The 18466-nt window shown below is 52.3% G+C and overlaps 1 protein-coding gene across 4 annotated transcripts in view; it reads right to left on the bottom strand.

Moving 5' to 3' along the window:
• Nucleotides 1-4376: 4376 nt before the first annotated feature.
• The window catches only part of Clip2 (CAP-Gly domain containing linker protein 2), a 58973-nt gene continuing 44883 nt past the window's right edge, over nucleotides 4377-18466 (bottom strand). For 2 of the 4 annotated variants that reach the window (XM_050166126.1, XM_050166127.1), the window contains 8 exons: nucleotides 16641-17555; nucleotides 14923-14980; nucleotides 13336-13419; nucleotides 11213-11369; nucleotides 8960-9119; nucleotides 7185-7367; nucleotides 6775-6837; nucleotides 4377-5711 (listed from right to left, as the gene is read on the bottom strand). In XM_050166126.1, the coding sequence (XP_050022083.1) occupies nucleotides 5700-5711; nucleotides 6775-6837; nucleotides 7185-7367; nucleotides 8960-9119; nucleotides 11213-11369; nucleotides 13336-13419; nucleotides 14923-14980; nucleotides 16641-17555 (1632 nt within the window). In that variant the 3' untranslated portion in view covers nucleotides 4377-5699. Of the gene's footprint in view, nucleotides 5712-6774; nucleotides 6838-7184; nucleotides 7368-8959; nucleotides 9120-11212; nucleotides 11370-12066; nucleotides 12148-13335; nucleotides 13420-14922; nucleotides 14981-16640; nucleotides 17556-18466 lie in introns of those variants that run through there. The other 2 variants (XR_007595983.1, XM_050166128.1) reach the window with 2 other exon arrangements.

Below are 18466 nucleotides of genomic sequence, written 5' to 3'. Positions count from 1 at the left end.
ACGCTGGAGCATCTGTATTTGACCTATAGGTCTAGAACATTCAACAGACTTTGCTAGGAAGCAGGAGTTTTGAAGGACTGTCCTGTCTTCTCTTGACAAGGTTTAGCAATCACTCTTTTGTGTCCTGCTTGTTCAATTAGGACAGCATACTGTCAACACCCGAGGCAAGGGCACTTTCTTGTCCAGTGACTTACTTACTTTTGCCACAAAGAAAGTAAACTACACGTGGAGTTTCTTTGATGCCCATTGTCTTCTCTGTAGTAGATTGGTGCTGCCATGAACAGAAGTGTCTTGTCATTAGAAAAAAAACCCCTTATGTTATTAAAGCAGAGTGTGCATGGCATGACTGTATGTATAGGTGTCAGTATGTATGCATGTGTATGAGTAGTAGGTGTGTGGATATGTGTGTAGTGAATTAGGAATATACGTGTTCATATATATTGTGTCAGTGGATGTCCATGTGTATAGGTGCGTGTGTCCATATGAGTGTGTAAGGCATGTGCTTTTATGGAAAGATTTCTCTGAAGGGTAAGGCTTGAGCTAGCAACTGAGGAACAGGCCAGAATGGGTATGGAAAGCGGTTAGGACAGGATGAAGGACTGCCTTAATTTGCTTTCTGTTTTTGTAATAAAACACTGACCAAAATCAAATTGGGGCGGGGAGTTTATTTGACTGACAGGTTACAAATTCATCACTGTGGAGAGAGGAGGTGGGCGCTCGAGGCAGGAACTGAAGCAGAGAGCATGGTGGGATCCTGCTTACTGGCTTGCTTCCCCTGGACTGCTCAGCCTGCTTTCTTATAAAGCCGGGCCCACCTGCCTAGGAATGGTACCACCCACAGTGCAAGCCCTTGAACACCAACCAAGCACCCCCCCAGACAGGATCACAGGACCAGCCGTGTTGAGTTGACAACTGGAGCTTTGACAGGGGGAGGAGGACAGTCAACAGTGGGTGCAGTGTGGGGCAGGTGTGTGGACTGGATGAGAAGAGAGGAAAACACACCTGGGGTCTGAGAAGTCTGGGAAATCCGGGGCAGAGGGAAGGGCACCTACTGAGCCAGGGGCGAGGCTCTGCCTCTGGCTCTGAGGACAGGAGGGGACAGTAAGTCCTTCCCTCTGCTGGCACGTGACAGAAAGAACAGAAAGCCTTGCCCAGGGTTCCAGAGAACAGTCCAGAACTATGCCATCTTGATTCAGCAAGGATCCTAGTGAAGACATTTTGAGTCACCCACAAGGAAACTTGCTTCACAAGGAACAGGGTGTAGGAAGGGGGTCAGTCCAGGAGCTGACCTGAAGGGGTCCAGGATATGGAACAAACGTTCCTTCTAGAGGTTTCTATCGCTGGGATGAATGGGTGGACAGACAGATACCTGTAGGGTAGGGGGGACACCATGTGCCTGGTGGCTCCTGGGGACAGGGAACTTTAGGGCCAAGAGGGAGACACCAGGGAACTCTAGGGCTAGGAGGGAGACACCCACGTCATCTTTCCTCTGCTAGCTTGCCAGTCGGGTCCTAAGCATTCTGTGCTCCATGGAGAAGGGCCTGGACCAGAAGGTGCTAGAGCCAAGGGAGACACCTTGTGGTGAGTTTTGTGCATTACAGGCAAGGCTATTTCTAAGTTTTGTATATGTGTATGCATACCTCCCGCGTGTCTCAGTCTCCTCCTCCCCTTTTGTCTTCTTCACTCCCCTCCTCTCTCCTCATTTTTTATCTTCCTCCTTTCCATCTCCAACCTCTCCTGTCTCCTCNCCCCCCCCCCCCCCCCCCCCCCCCCCCGTGCTAGGCTAATAGGTGTGTGAGAGACCAGTGGTGCTGGGCTCTGAACCCCGATCTTCATGGTTGTACAGCAAGCTTTTTTAGCTACTGAGCCATCTCCAGCCCCAGCAGTATACTTTAATAACTAAGCACTTTCCACATTTATATGAGGGAAAATCTCTCTCTTGGGGAGCACATGAAATCAGTAGGGGTCTCCCAAGTGTTGGTAACAACCTGGATACAGTGGAGAGCTGGCCAGAATGCTGCCCTGCCATTCTCGTCTGTTATCCTCACCTCGCCCCTGTTGTCCATTTATGGCTGGAAGCTTGAGTTGATGTTCTCCTCACAGTCTGGAAGGAGATAGAGGACGGGAGAAAGAAAAGAAGAAAGCCTGTGGAGATTGCCACAGCTGTAATCCCCGCACTCTGTGATCCTGAGGCAGAAGGAGCACCATCTCAAAACAAACCAACGAGGGGGCTGGAGAGATGCCTCAGTGGTTAAGAGCATTGTCTGCTCTTCCAAAGGTCCTGAGTTCAATTCCTGGCAACCACATGGTGGCTCACAACCATCTGTAATGAGGTCTGGTGCCCTCTTCTGGCCTGTAGGCATACACACAGACAGAATATTGTATACATAAATATTTTTTAAAAAAAAAGAATGAGAAAGAAAGAAAAACTTATTAGGAAAATAAGGCCCAAGGATTAGGCTCAGGCACCAATAAAAAGATGTAACCCCCCCACACACACACCGGGAGCCCATAAAGTGATAGACACCATGCACTACAACAGCAGGGTCCCCACACCCGCTTGTCATCTGATACCCAGTGTGTGCTCACGAAGGACCAATAGGCAGTATTCCTGACTGGCCCTAGGGCCTCAGCTCAGCCTGGTCCCCTGCTTGGGACTTTGGCCTAGAAGAACATTGAATGCTGTAACCCGGGCTTACGGGGTTATCCTAGGAGGAACGTGAAAGACAGCAACACTGAGAGCTGCGGATGTCCAGCTCAGGCTCTCAGAGGGAAACAATATTAGCCACTGGGTGAGAGAGCCGTTCTTGTGATATTTTGGCAAAGACCGTGACTGCTTTCTGCCCTTTCCCTAAGACTCTGCCTGAGACGGAACTGATGAGTTTTGGATTGACTTTGCTGTCAGAGGTTCTGAGGCGGCCCGACAGTGACTCTGTCTCGTGGTTATTATCACTCTAATGTATTAGGATTGTTATCCAGAAAGAAAACTTAAAGGTGGGCTTCTGTTTACCGGACTACCCTTAATCCTCCAGAAGCCTCCCAGAACCTCGCCCCACAAGGTCAACTACCTCTGGAAGGGTTCCTTGTTCCTGGTCAACCCCACGGCCTGTGTCAGTTCAGACCCTCACCCATGGACTGTCCCAGAGAAATCTGCTTGCTTTGCCACAGGTTTGCTCTTCTCTCCGCTCCCCCCAAAAGACACCCTTGTCAGTTTGATCCCCAATAAATCTTTCTTCCCATACACAGAGGGGTCTGGTTTGGCAGCCTCTCTGTGCCATCCCTTAGAGGACGTATGTAATTTGGCTTTACAGGGGGTTTAAATTAAGGGATTGCCTTGAAGTCTCAGAAAAGCCTTTGGAACTATGTTGAGACTGAAGAACTATGGAGGCTTTCGAAGTTGGACTGATGCATTTTGCACTATGAGAAGGTTACAAGCCTATGGGAGCCAGGGAGTGGAATGTAGTCGTTTGGATGCAAATGGCCCCCATAAGTTCATGTTTGACTACTTCGTCCCCAGTTGGTGGAACTGTTCTGGAATGAGTAGGAGGTGGTCTTGTTGGAGGGGGTCCCTGGGGGCGGGCTTGGAGGTTTCCAAAGTCCAGGTCATTACTAGTTTGCTGTCTGCCTTGTGATTCTAGGTCAGAGGTAAGCGCTCAGCCATGCTCCAGTGCCCGCCCGCCGGCTGCCATGCACACTCTGAAACTCATCAAATACTTCATCCTATAGCTCGCCTTGGTCACGGTGCTCTGTCACAACAACGGAAAAGGAACTAGAACAGGACCTCGATTGAGAAACTGCCCCCACCAGACTGGCCTGTAGCTACGTCTGTGGGGCATCTTCTGAATGAATGGTATGGGAAGATCTAGCTTCCTGGGGACAGGGTCACTCCTGGGCAGGTAATCCTGGTGTGTAGAGGAAAGCAGGCTGAGCAAACCACGGGGAGCAAGCCACCAAGCAGCACCGCTCTATGGCTTCCGCTGCAGGTCCTGCCCTGATTCTCAGTGGTGGACCGTGATGTGAAACTGTGAGCTGCAAGGAGCCCTTTCATCCCCACTGCTCATACTGTTTTATTACAGCAACAGAAAACCTACGATACCCGCAGACTTAAAAAACATGCTTGTGTATGTGCGCGTGCCTGTGCTCCTGTGTGTGAGTGTATGTGCGTGAGCATGCACGCACACTCAGGTACGCGTGTACACACGTGGAGGTCAGGGGACAAACTCGGGTGTTACTCCTTAGGGACACGGTCTACCTTCTTCAAATCCAGCCCCTAGAAAGCACCCCCCCACCTCCATTGACCCTTCAGAGTTGAGAGCCGAGTTAGAACCCACTCCCGTCCCCAGGGTGTCCAAGACAGAAGCAGGCGACAGCAGGAGTCCTGTACCTCAGACACAAGCTTTATTGTCCGAACACGGACTGCCACACTTCCACAATTCCACTGGGGGAGGGGGAGGGAGGGGACGGCTGAGCCACAGTCGTGTGGTCACACCGGGTAGGCTGAGGGGGCCTTCAAAGGCCAGTGCTTGTGAGGAAATGGCTTCTTGCACACCTCCCAGGTGCAAGCCCACTCCGGGGTGGGGCTCAGCCCCTTTTGGTCCCTACTGTGGGAGCCTTTGGCTATTAGTTCCTAATCCGTGAGCTGCCCGATTGTGCGGAAGAGAGCAATATTTGGCTCTGCAGTTAGGCCACTAAAGCGTCAATTCTAGGCTCTAGGCTGCTTGTTGTTAAAGGCGAGTGCTACCCAAAGCATAAAGGAGGGTGGAGATGCTAATTCGACTCCTCCCGACAGGTGAGCGTGAGCGCCACCTGCTGGTCCATCCTTCTAACTTACCATAGCGGTCACCCACTGTGGTCCCACCCTGGGAAGACAGGAACCGGACCCTCTGAGGGTTGCTGGGGTCTTTGGAGTAACATGGCAGGGGTTCCCAGATCGGTTTCTCTCCCCGCCCCCCCCCCAATAAAACGCCATGCGAATGCTTTGTTTAAAGAGTTTTGTACCTGTTCTAGCTTGACTCCAAGCCCCAAGCCAGGCCTGGCTCAAGGTCAGGAGGGGAGGAAGAACATCTGCGTGCTCACCTAATACTGTAGCTGTCTGCTCAGTGCTTTCTGGGCAGCAGGTGGGGGTAGTATGCATACTAGCCTGGTGTTGAGGAGGGAGGAGCCTGTCGATCCCCAAACCTTCCCTGGCTAAAGAGGCCCAAGAGACCTTGTACCAATGTGTAAATGAGTCAAGAATGCCCTTCCTAGTTTCTGAAGACTGAAGCCCTTCTCAGTGTGTAGGTGTCCAAGCAGGGGCCCTGCACCACTCCTCAGAGGCCTGCAAGGTACCTGGGGACACCAGAAGGGAAGGGAGGCAGGCGAGTACCCAGGTGCCCAGACAAGACTCAAAGCAGCCTGCTGTAGCCAAGAGAGGCCTAACTGGATCGCTTCAGCCTCTGCAAAGTCCAGAAGCGCCTTGGGACAAGAGAGGTTGTCTGGGGCCAGGCCCAGCTGTACCGCGCTCTGTGGAAGGCCGTGTCTGTGGGAGCCTCCTGGTCCGGCAGGGGGTTCAGGTGGGAACTGTCCACAGCGGTGAGGACAATACAAACACAGTCTCATCTCCAAAGAGACAGTTCTGGCTCCTGCCTGGAGGTGGAGCTGCAGGTGGGAAGCCCGGCAGGGCTCTGGTGGGAATGGGGCCGGTTCATGGCGTCCCTGGGTCAGTGTTTGTCCTAGAGAGAACAAGGGTTTGATCGTCAACAGTCTTGAGGGATGGATGGGCAGATGAGGGAGGGACAAGGGGGAGGAGAGCATGCAGGGTACGGGGAACACCATGTGCCAAGGCCCTGTGGCAGGAAAAGCCTGGATTCTATAAGGAGACCCAAGAACCTTTGTGGAAAACGGATCTCAAGAAATAAGAAGCAAGCTGGGTGATGGCGGCTGTCTCGAAAAACCAAATAAATAAGTTAAATTATATAAAAAAAGAAAGAAACATGAAGCAGACCCCAAACTTCAGTCTCCACATCTTGAAGTGATGAGGACCATATTTCTTACGAGGTTTCTGGAAAAGCAAACCTTCACATGGTCTAGACAACAGCTCCCAGGGTAGCAGCTGCTCTGCCACCCCAACACTGCCGGCTGCGCTGCCCTCAGCTACTTGGCGAGGAACGGCCTTCAAGGTCCTCGTTCCCAAGCCCGACCCTTGTTAAATGCGGAAGGTCAAGGAGTAAGCTGAGTTTGTCTTCATTTCAGCCTCACCTGCCTGGGTCACACAACGACCTGGGGACAAAGATGCTCCCAGACCAGGGGCTATCATGGGTGTTTGTAATAATCTGGGGGAATAATCTGGGGGAAAGGTGAGAAACTGGAACAAGGGCTGGGGATGTGGTTAGCAGTAGAGCCCCTGCCTAGAATCCCCCAGTGAGGGGCTGGGGTGTGGCTCAGTGGTAGAGCCCCTGCCTAGAATCCCCCAGTGAGGAGCTGGGGGTGTGGTCAATACGAAGGCTCTGGTTCCATTCCCAGAACCACAAAAAAAAAAAAAAAAAAAAAAAAAAAAAAAAAAAAAAAAAAAAAAAGGGAGAGAGAGAGAGAGAGAGAGAGAGAGAGAAAAGCAGGACCATTCCTGGATGGGATAGACTAGTACCAGAATCTTCCTAAGCAAGCAACCCCCTGCTGTTACAGGGCACGCACGCACACACCACAGAGTATTCTTGTTCCTAGTGTAGTTAATGACTTCCACGAATTTTTTCATCGGTGCTGGCTTGGGCGACCTAGAGAGACTGCTGGCGCACTTACCTCCTGTTTGTGGGCCTTGTCTGGCTGGTGGATACCGTTGGCAGAACCGGAATTGCTGATGGTCTGTGAGGGAGGGGAGTGAGGGATGGGGATGATGAGGCGCCACTGAGCAGTTGGTCAGGATGCAGTTCCACATGTAACCACAAGGGGGACCGGGGTCCCCAGTGGGACCAACCAGGCTCAGAGTCAAAGCCTTGTGGCTGGGGTCTCCCAGGACAGGACTGTTTGCTTCCTTTTCAGATTTAGGTTCTTAGGATGGGACCACCCTCCTCAGACTGGGGGGGGGCTTCCAGTCTTGGGTCACTCTCCTGTGTCAGACGGGGGTCTCCAGGATGGAGCTGCCTCCCATTTGGGACTGGGGTCCTCGGACTCGGCCACCCTCCCGGCTGCAGCCCCGGATGCGTGCTCACCGGAGTCCTGTCTGAGCCCCTCAGAGCCTCCACCAGCCTCTCCACCTGTTGGGCCTGGTCCAGTGCGTCCCGCAGGGCATCCTCCGTGCTCACCAACTGGTGCTGCAGTCGCAGTAGCTCGGGCGCTGATGCTGGGTCAATGAGGGAGTAGCGTCTCTGCTCTGACAGGGACTTCTCCTTATCCTGGAAGGGTGGAGGTGCGGGCACGTGACCTGCCTGTGTGGGTGCTAACCGGTCCTACCTCCCTTTTGAGTCGAGCCTGGGTTTTACAGGGACTCCCTTATAACGTCTCCAAGCCCTAGACTCTAAGACCTCCCTCTCCAGCCTTACCCGAGCTGCCCCTTCCAACTTCCACAGACTCCGCTACACCCAGTACTCCTCTCTCACCCCCAAGCCCATGTGACCCTCCTCCCACCTATCCCCGGCCCCTTACACGTGTCTCTTCTCTCCTCGCTACGATTCAGGACGGTCAGCGTCCACATACTCCACTCTCCTCCCATCAAAGCATCCTCCCAAGATGCACCTGGCAGGCTCAGCCTCCCCAACCCTCTCGCCCCAGCCTGAGACTTCGGGCCAAGCTCTGAGCATCTATGCAAACCTCATTGTCTCTCCAGGACTCAGGGTCTTCATACGGCTTCCAGCTTATCACTCTTTTCCCTGAAGGACCAGGGCTGGTCCGTCTCACTGGAGCCCCAGGGTACAAATACGAACTCCTCTCTACCTGTACCTCATATGGAAAGTCCACCAGCATAGGCTCCTCCTTCCTCCCGTGTCACAGAGCCACACAGGCCACAAGTGCGCTGACACCTAAGCGGGCTAGACACAGGACCTGAATGCTGTCAGGGCAGCTGGGCCCGACAGCCACCATTCCTAGGATCCATGAAACCAGACGAACCCCATATGCCTAAAGAGCTCCTTTCTTTGTTTCCTCGAATAGGATCTCATGTAGACCAGGCTGGCACAGAGCTTGCTATGTAGCTGAGGATAACCTTGAACGACACCTCCCCAATACTGGGATCACAATCATAGGCCACCCCATTTGGTTTTATATAGTGCTGGGGATAGAACCTAGGACTTCAAGCACCAAACAACATCCCCAGCTCCCTGAATGTTCTTTACTGTCCCACCTTCCTCTCTACCCTGTGGATTCTTCCAGGACCAGAAATGGCAGATCTAATCCCTGTACTCCAAAGTGCAGGGGGAAAGAAGATCCCACCCTCCTTGGTCTACCCAATCCATACACCAAAGATGGCCGGAGATGGCTTGGGGATCAAGCTTGCTGACAAGTCAATCAAAAAGGGAAGGGGGGGGGGTCCTAATTCTGTCCTGTGCTGCCAATATCACCACCTGTCTCCATCCCCACCCAGGATAACTCAGCTCGATGTCAAGTCGTTTTTACTGAAGAAACTCCACCACCCTCTGACTCCAAACCTCTCATCTCTGCCGAGACGGCCTACAGCCCCACACAGCACTGAACAAGGAGCCCAGCCCCTTGTTTCTGGTTGCTCACCTCACTGCACGGATGTTTCCTGCCCTCCACACACGAATGACTTTTGCACGTCTGGCTCTGGTCAGACCAGGCTGTGTGTGTGTGTGTGTGTGAGCATCTCTAGCTATGATGTACAAAAAGGGGCTACTAGGGACCCTCCAACTACTATGCGCTTGGGATCCCAGAGAACTGGATTTCCAGCCCCCTCTGTAACTCTGGAAGATCACTGTAGGGCTCCTTGGCCCGGCAACCACTTAGCCTGACCCCACCCTTTGCCTGCACGTACCAGCCCAGTCAGCTTTTCACGCAGGCTCCGGATGTCATCCTTCAGTTTTTGTTCCTTTATCCGCCATTCTGCCTTGTGCACCTCGCGGCTCAGGTCTCTCTCGGGCCCTGGGGAGTGGCGATTGGCTTCTAACAGCAACACCCTTAGCTCATTCAGACTCCTGGGTGGGCGGACAGTCAGAGAACCAGGGCTTCAGCTGGGCACCTCACCCCCACAAATGTAGTGTAAACCAGATGCCTGGAGGCCCGGTACCACCAGGGGGCGCCAGTCACAGGCAATGGTGCATCAGAGACAAGCGCTGAGGAGGACGTAGCCTGGGTCTGCCACACCCAGGAGGGGCAGCCTTTGGATGCAGGATGATCGAGAGGACTTGGCTGTTCTTAGAGTTTTGCTTGTTTTTTTTTTTTTTTAAAAGATTTATTTGTTTTTATTTTATGTGGAAGAGTGTTTGGTCTTCATGTATGTCTGTGGACCATGTGCATACTTGGTGACCCCAGGGGCCAGAATTGGATCCCCCTGGAATTGGAGGTACAGATGTTTGGAGCCACCATGTAGGGGCCGGGAAGCAAACAGGGATCATCTAGAAACTGGCTATCTCCCCAGTCTCAAAACTTTTTTCCTGTTATGTTTTGACACAGAGTCTCATGTAGCCCGGGCTGGCCTCCAATTCTCTACGTAGCACCTTGAATTCCTGACCCTCCTGCTTTCCCCTCCCAGATTTGATAACCACAGTCACGGGCCATTATGTCTGGTGTATGTGGTGCTGGGCATGGAATCCAGATGTCGTGTATACTGGTCAGGATTGCTACCAACGGAGTCACATCCCTTTGCCCTTAGATTCCCTTAGCCCCACGGTAATCTCTCAAATATCGGAATCACATGTGACACCATTGTGCTGGGTGTTACCAATCTGGGGTTAGAAGTAAATGAGAAAAGTATTCCAAAGCCAGAGGAGGGCTGGTGAGATGGCTCAGTGGGTAAAGGCACTTGTCGCCAAGTTTGAGGACCTCGGTTCAATCCCCTGGGGCCTGCACAGTGGAAGGAGAGATCTAACTCCTGCCGGTTGCCTTCTGGACTTCACAAACATTCTGTGGCACACACACAACCTCCCATAGGCAAATAAAACAAATAAATAAATGCAATTAAAAAAAAGGAAACAGGGGCCAGGCGGTGGTGGCACACGCCTGTAATTCCAGCACTTGGGAGGCAGAGGTAGACAGATCTCTGTGAGGTTGAAGCCAGCCTGGTCTACAGAGTGAATTCCAGGATAGCCAAGGCTACACAGAGAGAAACCCTGTCTTGAAAAACAAAACAAAACAAAACAAAACAAATGACAAACCCGAAAAACAGTTTGCTGCTTACATTAGAGGAGCTGGGCATAGTGGCTCACCTCTATAATCCTAACACATGGGGAGCTGAGGCAGGAGGATTAGGGAGTTCAAGGCAGGCCTGGGGTGTGCAGAGAGGCCGTATATAAAAAAACAAAAACAAAAGCTGGGGCTAGAGAAAGGGCTCCGTGATTAGAACTCTGGCTGATCTTTCAGAGGACCTAAGTTTGATTCTCAGTTCCACCTGTAACTCCAGATCCAGATCTGAAGCCTCCCTCCCCCCAGCTTCCACAGGCACCTGTATACACATGGTGCACATTTAGACACACACACGAAAGTTCTGAGTAAACTTAATTATTTTACAAGTGGAGAGTCATTCACAAGACCACAACGTGAGGGGGGCACTCATCTTTCTCATAAGTTAGGCACTCGGAGGGGCTGGGGAGATTACTCAGTGGTTAGAGCACCTATGACTCCCGCAGAAGAGCCGAGTTCCATTCCCAGCACGCGTATGTCAGCTCACAACTGTCTGTGACCTCAGTTTCCTGGGATCTGATGTCCTCTTCTGGCCTCTGTGAGCATCAGGCACCCACGGGGTACACAGACATACATGCAGGCAAAACACTCACAGACATAAAATAAAGACATCTAAAAAACAGTCAGGTGGTGGCGGCGGCACACCCCTTTGATCCCAGCACTCTAGAGGCAGAGACAGGTGGATTTCTGTGAGTTCTAGGCCAGCCTGGTCTACAGAGTGAGATCCAGGACAGCCAGGGCTACACAGAGAAACCCTGTCTGAACAAAACAAACAAAAAAAACCCAAAAAACATAAAAAAGTAAGAAAACAAATTAATAAGAAAGGAAGGAAGAAGGAAGAAAAGCAACAGTCTTTGCAGCCTCTTTGAAACTGAGCGGTGCCACTCACCGCTCCTTCCGCAGCAACTCTTGGCTAATGTGGACCAGCTGGCCCGAGGCATCATGGGTCTTTCGAGACACGGCTTCCAGCTCTGCCTCCAGACGCCTCTTCTCCTTCAGGACAGAGTCCATCTTTTTCTCTCCTGATTTGCACTTGTTCTCCAGGGCTGGGGAAAGCCACAGAGAAAGGAGAAATTTCAGACACAAATGGGAACTGGGGTTGTGGCTCAGTGGGTAGACTGCTGGCTCCAGCACATCAGAGGCCCTGGGTTCGAATCCCAGCGCTGCCTACACTGGAGGGGAGGGTACACTGGCCTATGATGCAAATACTTCAGAGATGGAAACAGGAGGACGATCAGGAATTCAAGGCCAGTCTGGGAAAACCAGGGTTTCAGGAGACTGCCCCCCCATCTCAAACACCAATGACTGGTCTAGCCAGAGTGGTCACCCTAAGATGCGGGCAGTGCCAAACATTGTACACAGGTTTATAATTCCAATACTGGTGAGGCTGAGGCAGGAGGATCACTGTGAATTCAAAGCCATAGTGGTTACATAGTGAGTTTCAGACCAGCCTAGGATAGAAAGACCCTGTTCCACACAACAACAAGAGTAGTCAAGGCCTTGCAAGCATGACACCCTGGGTCCATCCCCAGCACCACTTAAACCAGGCGTGGAAGCACACATGGGTCACCTCAGCACCTGGGAGGCAGAAGGAGGGTTAGCAGTTCAAGGCCATTCTCAGCTTCATTGGGAATTTAGGATCTGCTGTGACTACATGAGACTCTGCCTCAAAAAAAAGAAAGGAAAGAAAAGAAGGGGGGGGCTGGAGAGATGGCTCAGAGGTTAAGGGCACTGACTGTTCTTCCAGAGGTCCTGAGTTCAATTCCCAGCAACAACATGATGGCTCACAACCATCTGTAATAAGATCTGGTGTCCTCTTCTGGCCTGCAGGGACACATGCAAGTAGAATGCTGTACATATAATTAATAAATAAATCTTAAAAAAAAAAAAAGAAAAGAAAGGAAGAAAGGAGGAAGAAAGAGGGAGGTAGCATCCAAGTTAGTACAGACCCTCAACTGGACACAGTCTAGAGTCAACCAAAAAGAGCATTGCAACTGAGTAACTCTCTTTATCAGGCTGGTCTGTGGGTCTGTGAGTGTGTAGTCTTCTGATTGTTAATTGATACAAGTGGGCCCAGTCCACTGTGGGCAGCCTCATTCCCTAGACAGATAGTCCAGCCCACTGCGGGCAGCACCATTCCCTGGACAGGTGGTCCTGGGCTGTATCACAAAGCTAACAACACACAAGGCATCTACCAAGCCAGCAAGCAACTTTCCTGTGATTTCTACTTTATGCTTCTGCTTGAGTTTCTGCCCTGAGTTCCTTCAGTGATAGACTGTGACCTGAAAAGCCCAGCTCACCCAAGCCAGCATCCCTGGCTCTGTGGGGTGGGGATGTACGGCAGGTCACTACGGCTGTCTTCACACAGCTATCCAGACAAGGGAAAAGCTGAGGCTATTGGGAGAGTCCACAGCCCAACTACCTTTCTCAAGGCCTGTGAGGCCAGGTAAATGTAACCAGGACTGGAAGAAAAGCGGGGTGGGAACCAGGCCCCGGGAGTTAGCGGGCTGTTCCTGGAGCAATGCCAAGGGCACTCTGAACCAGTGAGTTCCACAGTCAGAATTCCAGACTTCTGACCTCTCCCAAGCTGTGGCCCAGATTCTATATTTTATTTCATTTCTTTTATATTTTATTTCTTTTAAGACTGTTTTATGTAGCCCAGGCTAGCCCCGAAATTTCAATGCAGCCTTGAACGTCCTGATCCTCCTGCCTCTACCTCCTGAGTGCTGGAATTACAGGTGTGTAGCACCATGCCAGGTTTCTTGCAGTCCATCCTACCTCTCCTGGGGACTAGGGGCTGCACAAAAGAGGCCTGTGAGACTCAAGTCTTCAAGAAGGCCATGGACAAGACCTGGTGGGTCCTAGGGGCATGAACTCAGTTCCACATTATGTGATTGCTCAGCAGAGCCCAGGTATAGCTCTCAAGGAGACAGCCCAGCCCAGCTGGACCTCAGAGCCACAGAGCCAGCCTCCACTAAGCCCCAACATCCGGCCCTAGGGAGGGAGACTTACCACTTACTTGGGCCCTGAGCATGTCCATCTGGGATGTCAAGGCTGCCACCTCTTTGTCCCTCTTGTTCAGTTTGTCCTGCAGGCCTAGAAGAGGAAGAAAAGACAGGGACCCATGAATACCCAAGGGTCACTAGTGTGGCCAAGGGGTGACCCTCCTAGGGGCCACACGCTTGTGTCAAAGATCTCTTCTCACCGCCTGAGTCACCCACTCAGAGGAAGATGACCCAACAGCCTGTGGTTCAGGGAACATGCATCTCCATCTCCTTGGCTTCCTCAAGCCAAAGGAGTCGAACTAGTGAAATAAAGATGGCGGCTGTAGAATTATGACAATCCTGTACGGGATTGCTTCCCAAACCACCAGGAAGATGTGTTGGAGCATATGGACGGTTCTCAAATCCAACTGTTTATCACCCAGCTCTTTTGCGTAGCCCAGGCTGCCCTCAAATGGATGACACAGCTGAGGATAACCTTGAACTCCTCGTTCTTTTGCTGCCACTTCCGAAGGATCACAGACACACATCACCGTGCTGTTTTATGTGGTGGTGGTGGCAGAACCAGGGCTGCACACATGCCAGGCAAGCCCCCCACCGAGCAACACCCTCAGCTGCAACATATGCCTACTTTTCTTGAAATAGCATCCTGATACATAGCCCAGACTAGATCTGATCTCATGGGAAGCAGATTTTTTTTTTCAAGACAGGGTTTCTCTTTAGCTTTGGAGCCTGTCCTGGAACTAGCTCTTATAGACCAGGCTGGCCTCTAACTCACAAAGATCCAACTGCCTCTGCCTCCCGAGTGCTGGGATTAAAAGTGTTCGCCACCACTACCTGGCACAATTATTTTTTGAGACAGGTTCTCCACATGTAACCCATGCTAGCCTTGAATTCATGGCAGCCTTGCCTCAGCCTCCCTAATGCTGGGATTATAAGTGTGTGCCACCGTGCCTGGCTAGTTTACATCTAATTTTTAAAAGATAAGGTAAAAACCAAACAAGTGACAAGGAGGAGCAGTAGGCAGAGAGGCGTCTGCCATCTGCAATCCCACCTTACGTACCGAACCCCAACTTTCCAGAGTGAACCGTCACCAAGGTTAGAGCGGCTCACCACAGGGAGGCCGATACTCCGCAAGTCACAATTCTAGCATACACCCTCCAGTTTCCCACCTCTGTATATCCCAGACATGGACGGTCCTTCAATTCTTGTTTACAAATTCCACTTATTTATTGTATTGTGCAGATGTGTGTGCGCATGCGCGCGTGCCACAGCTCACAGGTGGAGTAACTTGCAGGCCAGAGAGCAACCTGCAAAAGTCGATTCTCTCCTGCCAACCATGTGCCAGCTGGGGAATCGAACTTAACGCCTCAGGCTTGGCAGCCAGTACCTTTACCTGCTGGGCCACCTCACAGGCTTGTGGGAAGGTGGTTTATGAGAGACTGAGACACCTGTTCCTTCCCTGGTTCTGTGACGACCTCCCCTGGAGGGGTGGCTACACACAGCAGGTGGCCCAGTGAGGAGCTGCTGACAGACCTTGTGACTGAGCTCCAAGGAAGCCTCCAGCAGTCTTTCCACAAAGCCCAAGGCTACTCACCCTCCACAGTCTCTTTCAAGCGAATCTTCTCCTCGGAAAGGTCATTGGGCTCGATCACCTGAAAGGAGAGTTCAGTAAGAGGACACACTTGCCACCGTACCCAGGACGGTTCTTACACCTTAACTTGGGAGAAGAAACCTTGGGGATCCAGGGACCCAGTATGCCAGCAGAGGGCGCAGACATACTTGGATTCTTCTGAGAAAAGAAAAGCCCAGGTTGGCTTCCATGTCCCTTGAAGGATTCCCCTGCAGCCCCAGATCCACTATTTCAGAGAGTGAGGAACAGAGGACGGACCTTAGAACCTTTTCCATATTAGGCAGGAGCTCTAACTAAGCCACACCCCAGACCCTCACTGGGGATTCTAGGCAGGTGCTCTACCACTGAGCCACACCCCAGCCCCTTACTTGGGATTCTAGGCAGGGGCTCTACAGCTGAGTCCCATCCCCAACCCTTCTAAATTTTTCATTTTCACCATTGATTCATTAGGTTGTATAAACTGGCTTTCGACTCACTCTGTAGCCTCAAACTTGTAACCCTCCTACCTCAGTCTCCTCAGGTATTATGTATTGGTCTGGTGTGAATAGCTCCTTGATTAAACAGGTTTTTTTTTGTTTGTTTTTCAAGACAGGGCTTCTCTGTGTCTTTGGAGCCTGTCCTGGAACTAGTTCTGTAGACCAGGCTGGTCTCGAACTCACAGAGATCCACCTGCCTCTGCCTCCCGAGTGCTGGGATTAAAGGTGTGCGCCACCATCGCCCGGCGATTAAACAGGTTTATTACAATAACTCAGTGCCTCTTGTCTTGAGATCTGCCTTGGGAATCTTTCCAGTCATCCCTAGGACCCCGGTCTTGATGCTCCAGTTGTAAAATAGGCACTGAATGCACACAGCAGCGTCCAGGGCCGGCTCCTCCAGGGACACCCTTACACTGCTTATTAAACAGGAAACTCGGAGCCAAGGAAGAAAAAGCTGATTGAAAAAGAAAAATTGGGGATCTGGGTAGATGATTCAATTGGTAAAGTACTTCCCTTGAAATCAGGAGGGCTTGAGTTTGGGACCCAGAAGCCACATAAAAAAACCTGGGCACAGCCGGGTATGGTGACACACACTTTCAATCCCACCCCTGGGAAGCAGAGGCCTGCCGGTGCTAGGTGGTCAGCCAGCCAGCCTAGCCTACCTCAGGTGTTCCAGGCCAGGTAAACGGGTCAAAAACAAAGTAGATAGCAGCCAAGGTTGACCTCTGGCCCCCACACACGCACACATGTGTATGTGCACACACATGTGCGTGCACACAGAGACACATCAGCAAAGTGGAATACGGTGGCTCGCATCTGTAAGCATGGCTCTTGAGAGGTAAAGGCAGAGGATCAGGAACTTAGGGTTATCCTCAGCCACAGACGAGTCTTTAGTTTGAGGCTAGCCTGAGACAAACAAATAAATGAGAAATGTCTCTTCCTGGGAGAAAGGCTACAGACAACCGATTCCCTGAACGGCACACTGCAGAGAGAGACCGTGCCTGTCTATGAAGAACCAAACAGGGTCATCTCAGACCACGCTGCTCCCAACAATCACCATGGCTCTGAGGGAGATGAAAAGGCCCCCTTTGAGCCCCTTTTTGGCTAGCTCTGGGCACAAGGGAAATGCTCCCCACGCAGCACACAGAGGCCCCACCTTCCCAGCCCCTCCCCATCTGAGCCCCACAGGAGCAGAGAGCAGCCTACATGGCTGTGCTGGGCAGAGCACAGGGACTCGAGGGCTTGGAGTTTATTCTCAGCCACCAGAAGCTTTTCCCGCAGCCGCTCTCCCTCCCTCTGCAGCGTATCGTAATCCACTATCTTCTTCTCAGCCAGGGAGATCTGTTCTTTGAGGAACTCGATGACCCGATTCTGGCCACGGAACTCCAGGTCCAGCCCCTCCAGCTCCTGGGCGCGCAGCTGGGCATCGCGGCACTGGTCCTGCACCTCCTGGAGCTCCAGCCGGTGCTGGCTGGCCTGCTCCTCCAGTTGCGCCCTCCAGTGCTGCTGCAGCCCCGCCAACTCCTCCTGAGCCTCCTGCAGTTTCTGCCGCAGGGCCTCCTTCTCCTTCCCGAGCATGGCTGTCTCCAAGTCGTGCTTGGCTTGCAGGTTGCCTAACTCCAGCTGGTGTTCCATCTTGATGCCCTCCACCAGCGCCTTCAGCTCCCCGATCTCCTTCTGCTGAGCGCCGGGGCCAGAGTTCAGTGTGGCTTTCAGGTCCTCCAGGGACTTCTGGTGATCAGAGGCCAGGGAGTCCAGCTTGGATTTCCAGTTGTCCATGAGTCCCATGTTCTCGCTGGTGGCCTGCTGAACCTTGGCCTTGAGGTCTGCCACCTCCTGTGCGTACTTCTCGTTGGCTGCCCGGAGCTTGTCCACCTCAGCCTGGTAAGTCTTCAGCATCTTCTCGTACTTGTCCTGGAGCAGGGTGCTGTCTCGCTGGTGCTCCTTGCTAGCCGATAGCAGTCGCTCTCGCAGCCGCAGGGTCTCGGCGGCCTCAGGGTGGTCCTGGGGTGGTGGGCCCGACTGCAGGAGACACTGCTGCAGCTCTTCGATTTCACCGCGCCGCAGGCTCAGCTCCTCTTCTAACTGCAGCACCCGAGACTTCTCGGCCACTGTGGTGAGCTAGCGTGAGAGAAAGGGAGACGGGTCAGTGGCCCAGGCTGAGCATAGCGGACGCGAAAGCCCTGACGGAGGGGAGTCAGATGACGGGAAGGTACCTATTTCTACCTAGGTACTGGCTTTTCTCCGGGCCCCTACTGAACCCCGAATGATAGGGTGAACCACAAAGCCTTGTTGCTCGGGTGACTTAGAACCCATCAGTGCATGAGAGAAGTTTGAGGTTAGAACTTTCTAGAAGTTATACGTGCATGCCTGTCTCAGCAATCTTCCTGCCTCGGCTTTCCAAATGCTGGGATTGCAGGTATGTGCCACTCTGCCCAGCTGGAGAAACTTTCTCTGACTTGCAGTCGGGCTGAGCCTGTCTAGAGGGCGCTAATCAGTCTAGTGAGTTTCTCCGCACGCAATATTCTGGCACACAAAGCACACAGGGCGTATGATCACCAGGCAATGGCCAGTGTGCATATGAATGTGTCTCCAGCTGCTCACGTGCCCTGCATGGCGCTATGGCCACCAAGAAGAAACAGGGCCCTTGCCTCAAGCCTGCCTGTAAGGAAGTTTTCCTGATCAATGCTTGCTGTTTGGTCAAACTCCTCCCCACAGAGCTACAGCTGGGTTGGACAGCTGTACGGACACATGTACAGTGCACGTACAACAGGTGTGGAAGGGCCAGCTGGGTCTCGAGTGTGGGACACAGAACCACACCCTAGGATTGACGGGACCATTGTCCCAAATGCAGCTTCTCAGGGCCTCCTTGACACACTTATGACTATGTTCAGACTTGGAGACTGACATAGTTCCATTCTTTGGGGATATCCCAACATACGAAAAGCCCCACTGCTTGAGCCCCAGAGATCCTCCAGGTTGGCCCTCTGCTGCCACCCTAAGACTCTCTGGGCTAGAGCATCCTGTATCTG

The sequence above is a fragment of the Alexandromys fortis genome, unplaced genomic scaffold (genome assembly GCF_014885135.2).
Source record: "Alexandromys fortis isolate MF-2015 unplaced genomic scaffold, M_Fortis_MF-2015_v1.1 scaffold_151, whole genome shotgun sequence".
Classification (NCBI taxonomy): domain Eukaryota; kingdom Metazoa; phylum Chordata; class Mammalia; order Rodentia; family Cricetidae; genus Alexandromys; species Alexandromys fortis.
The sequence above is the reverse complement of the archived record's forward strand: the minus strand, read 5'-3'. Positions and strand labels throughout refer to the sequence as shown.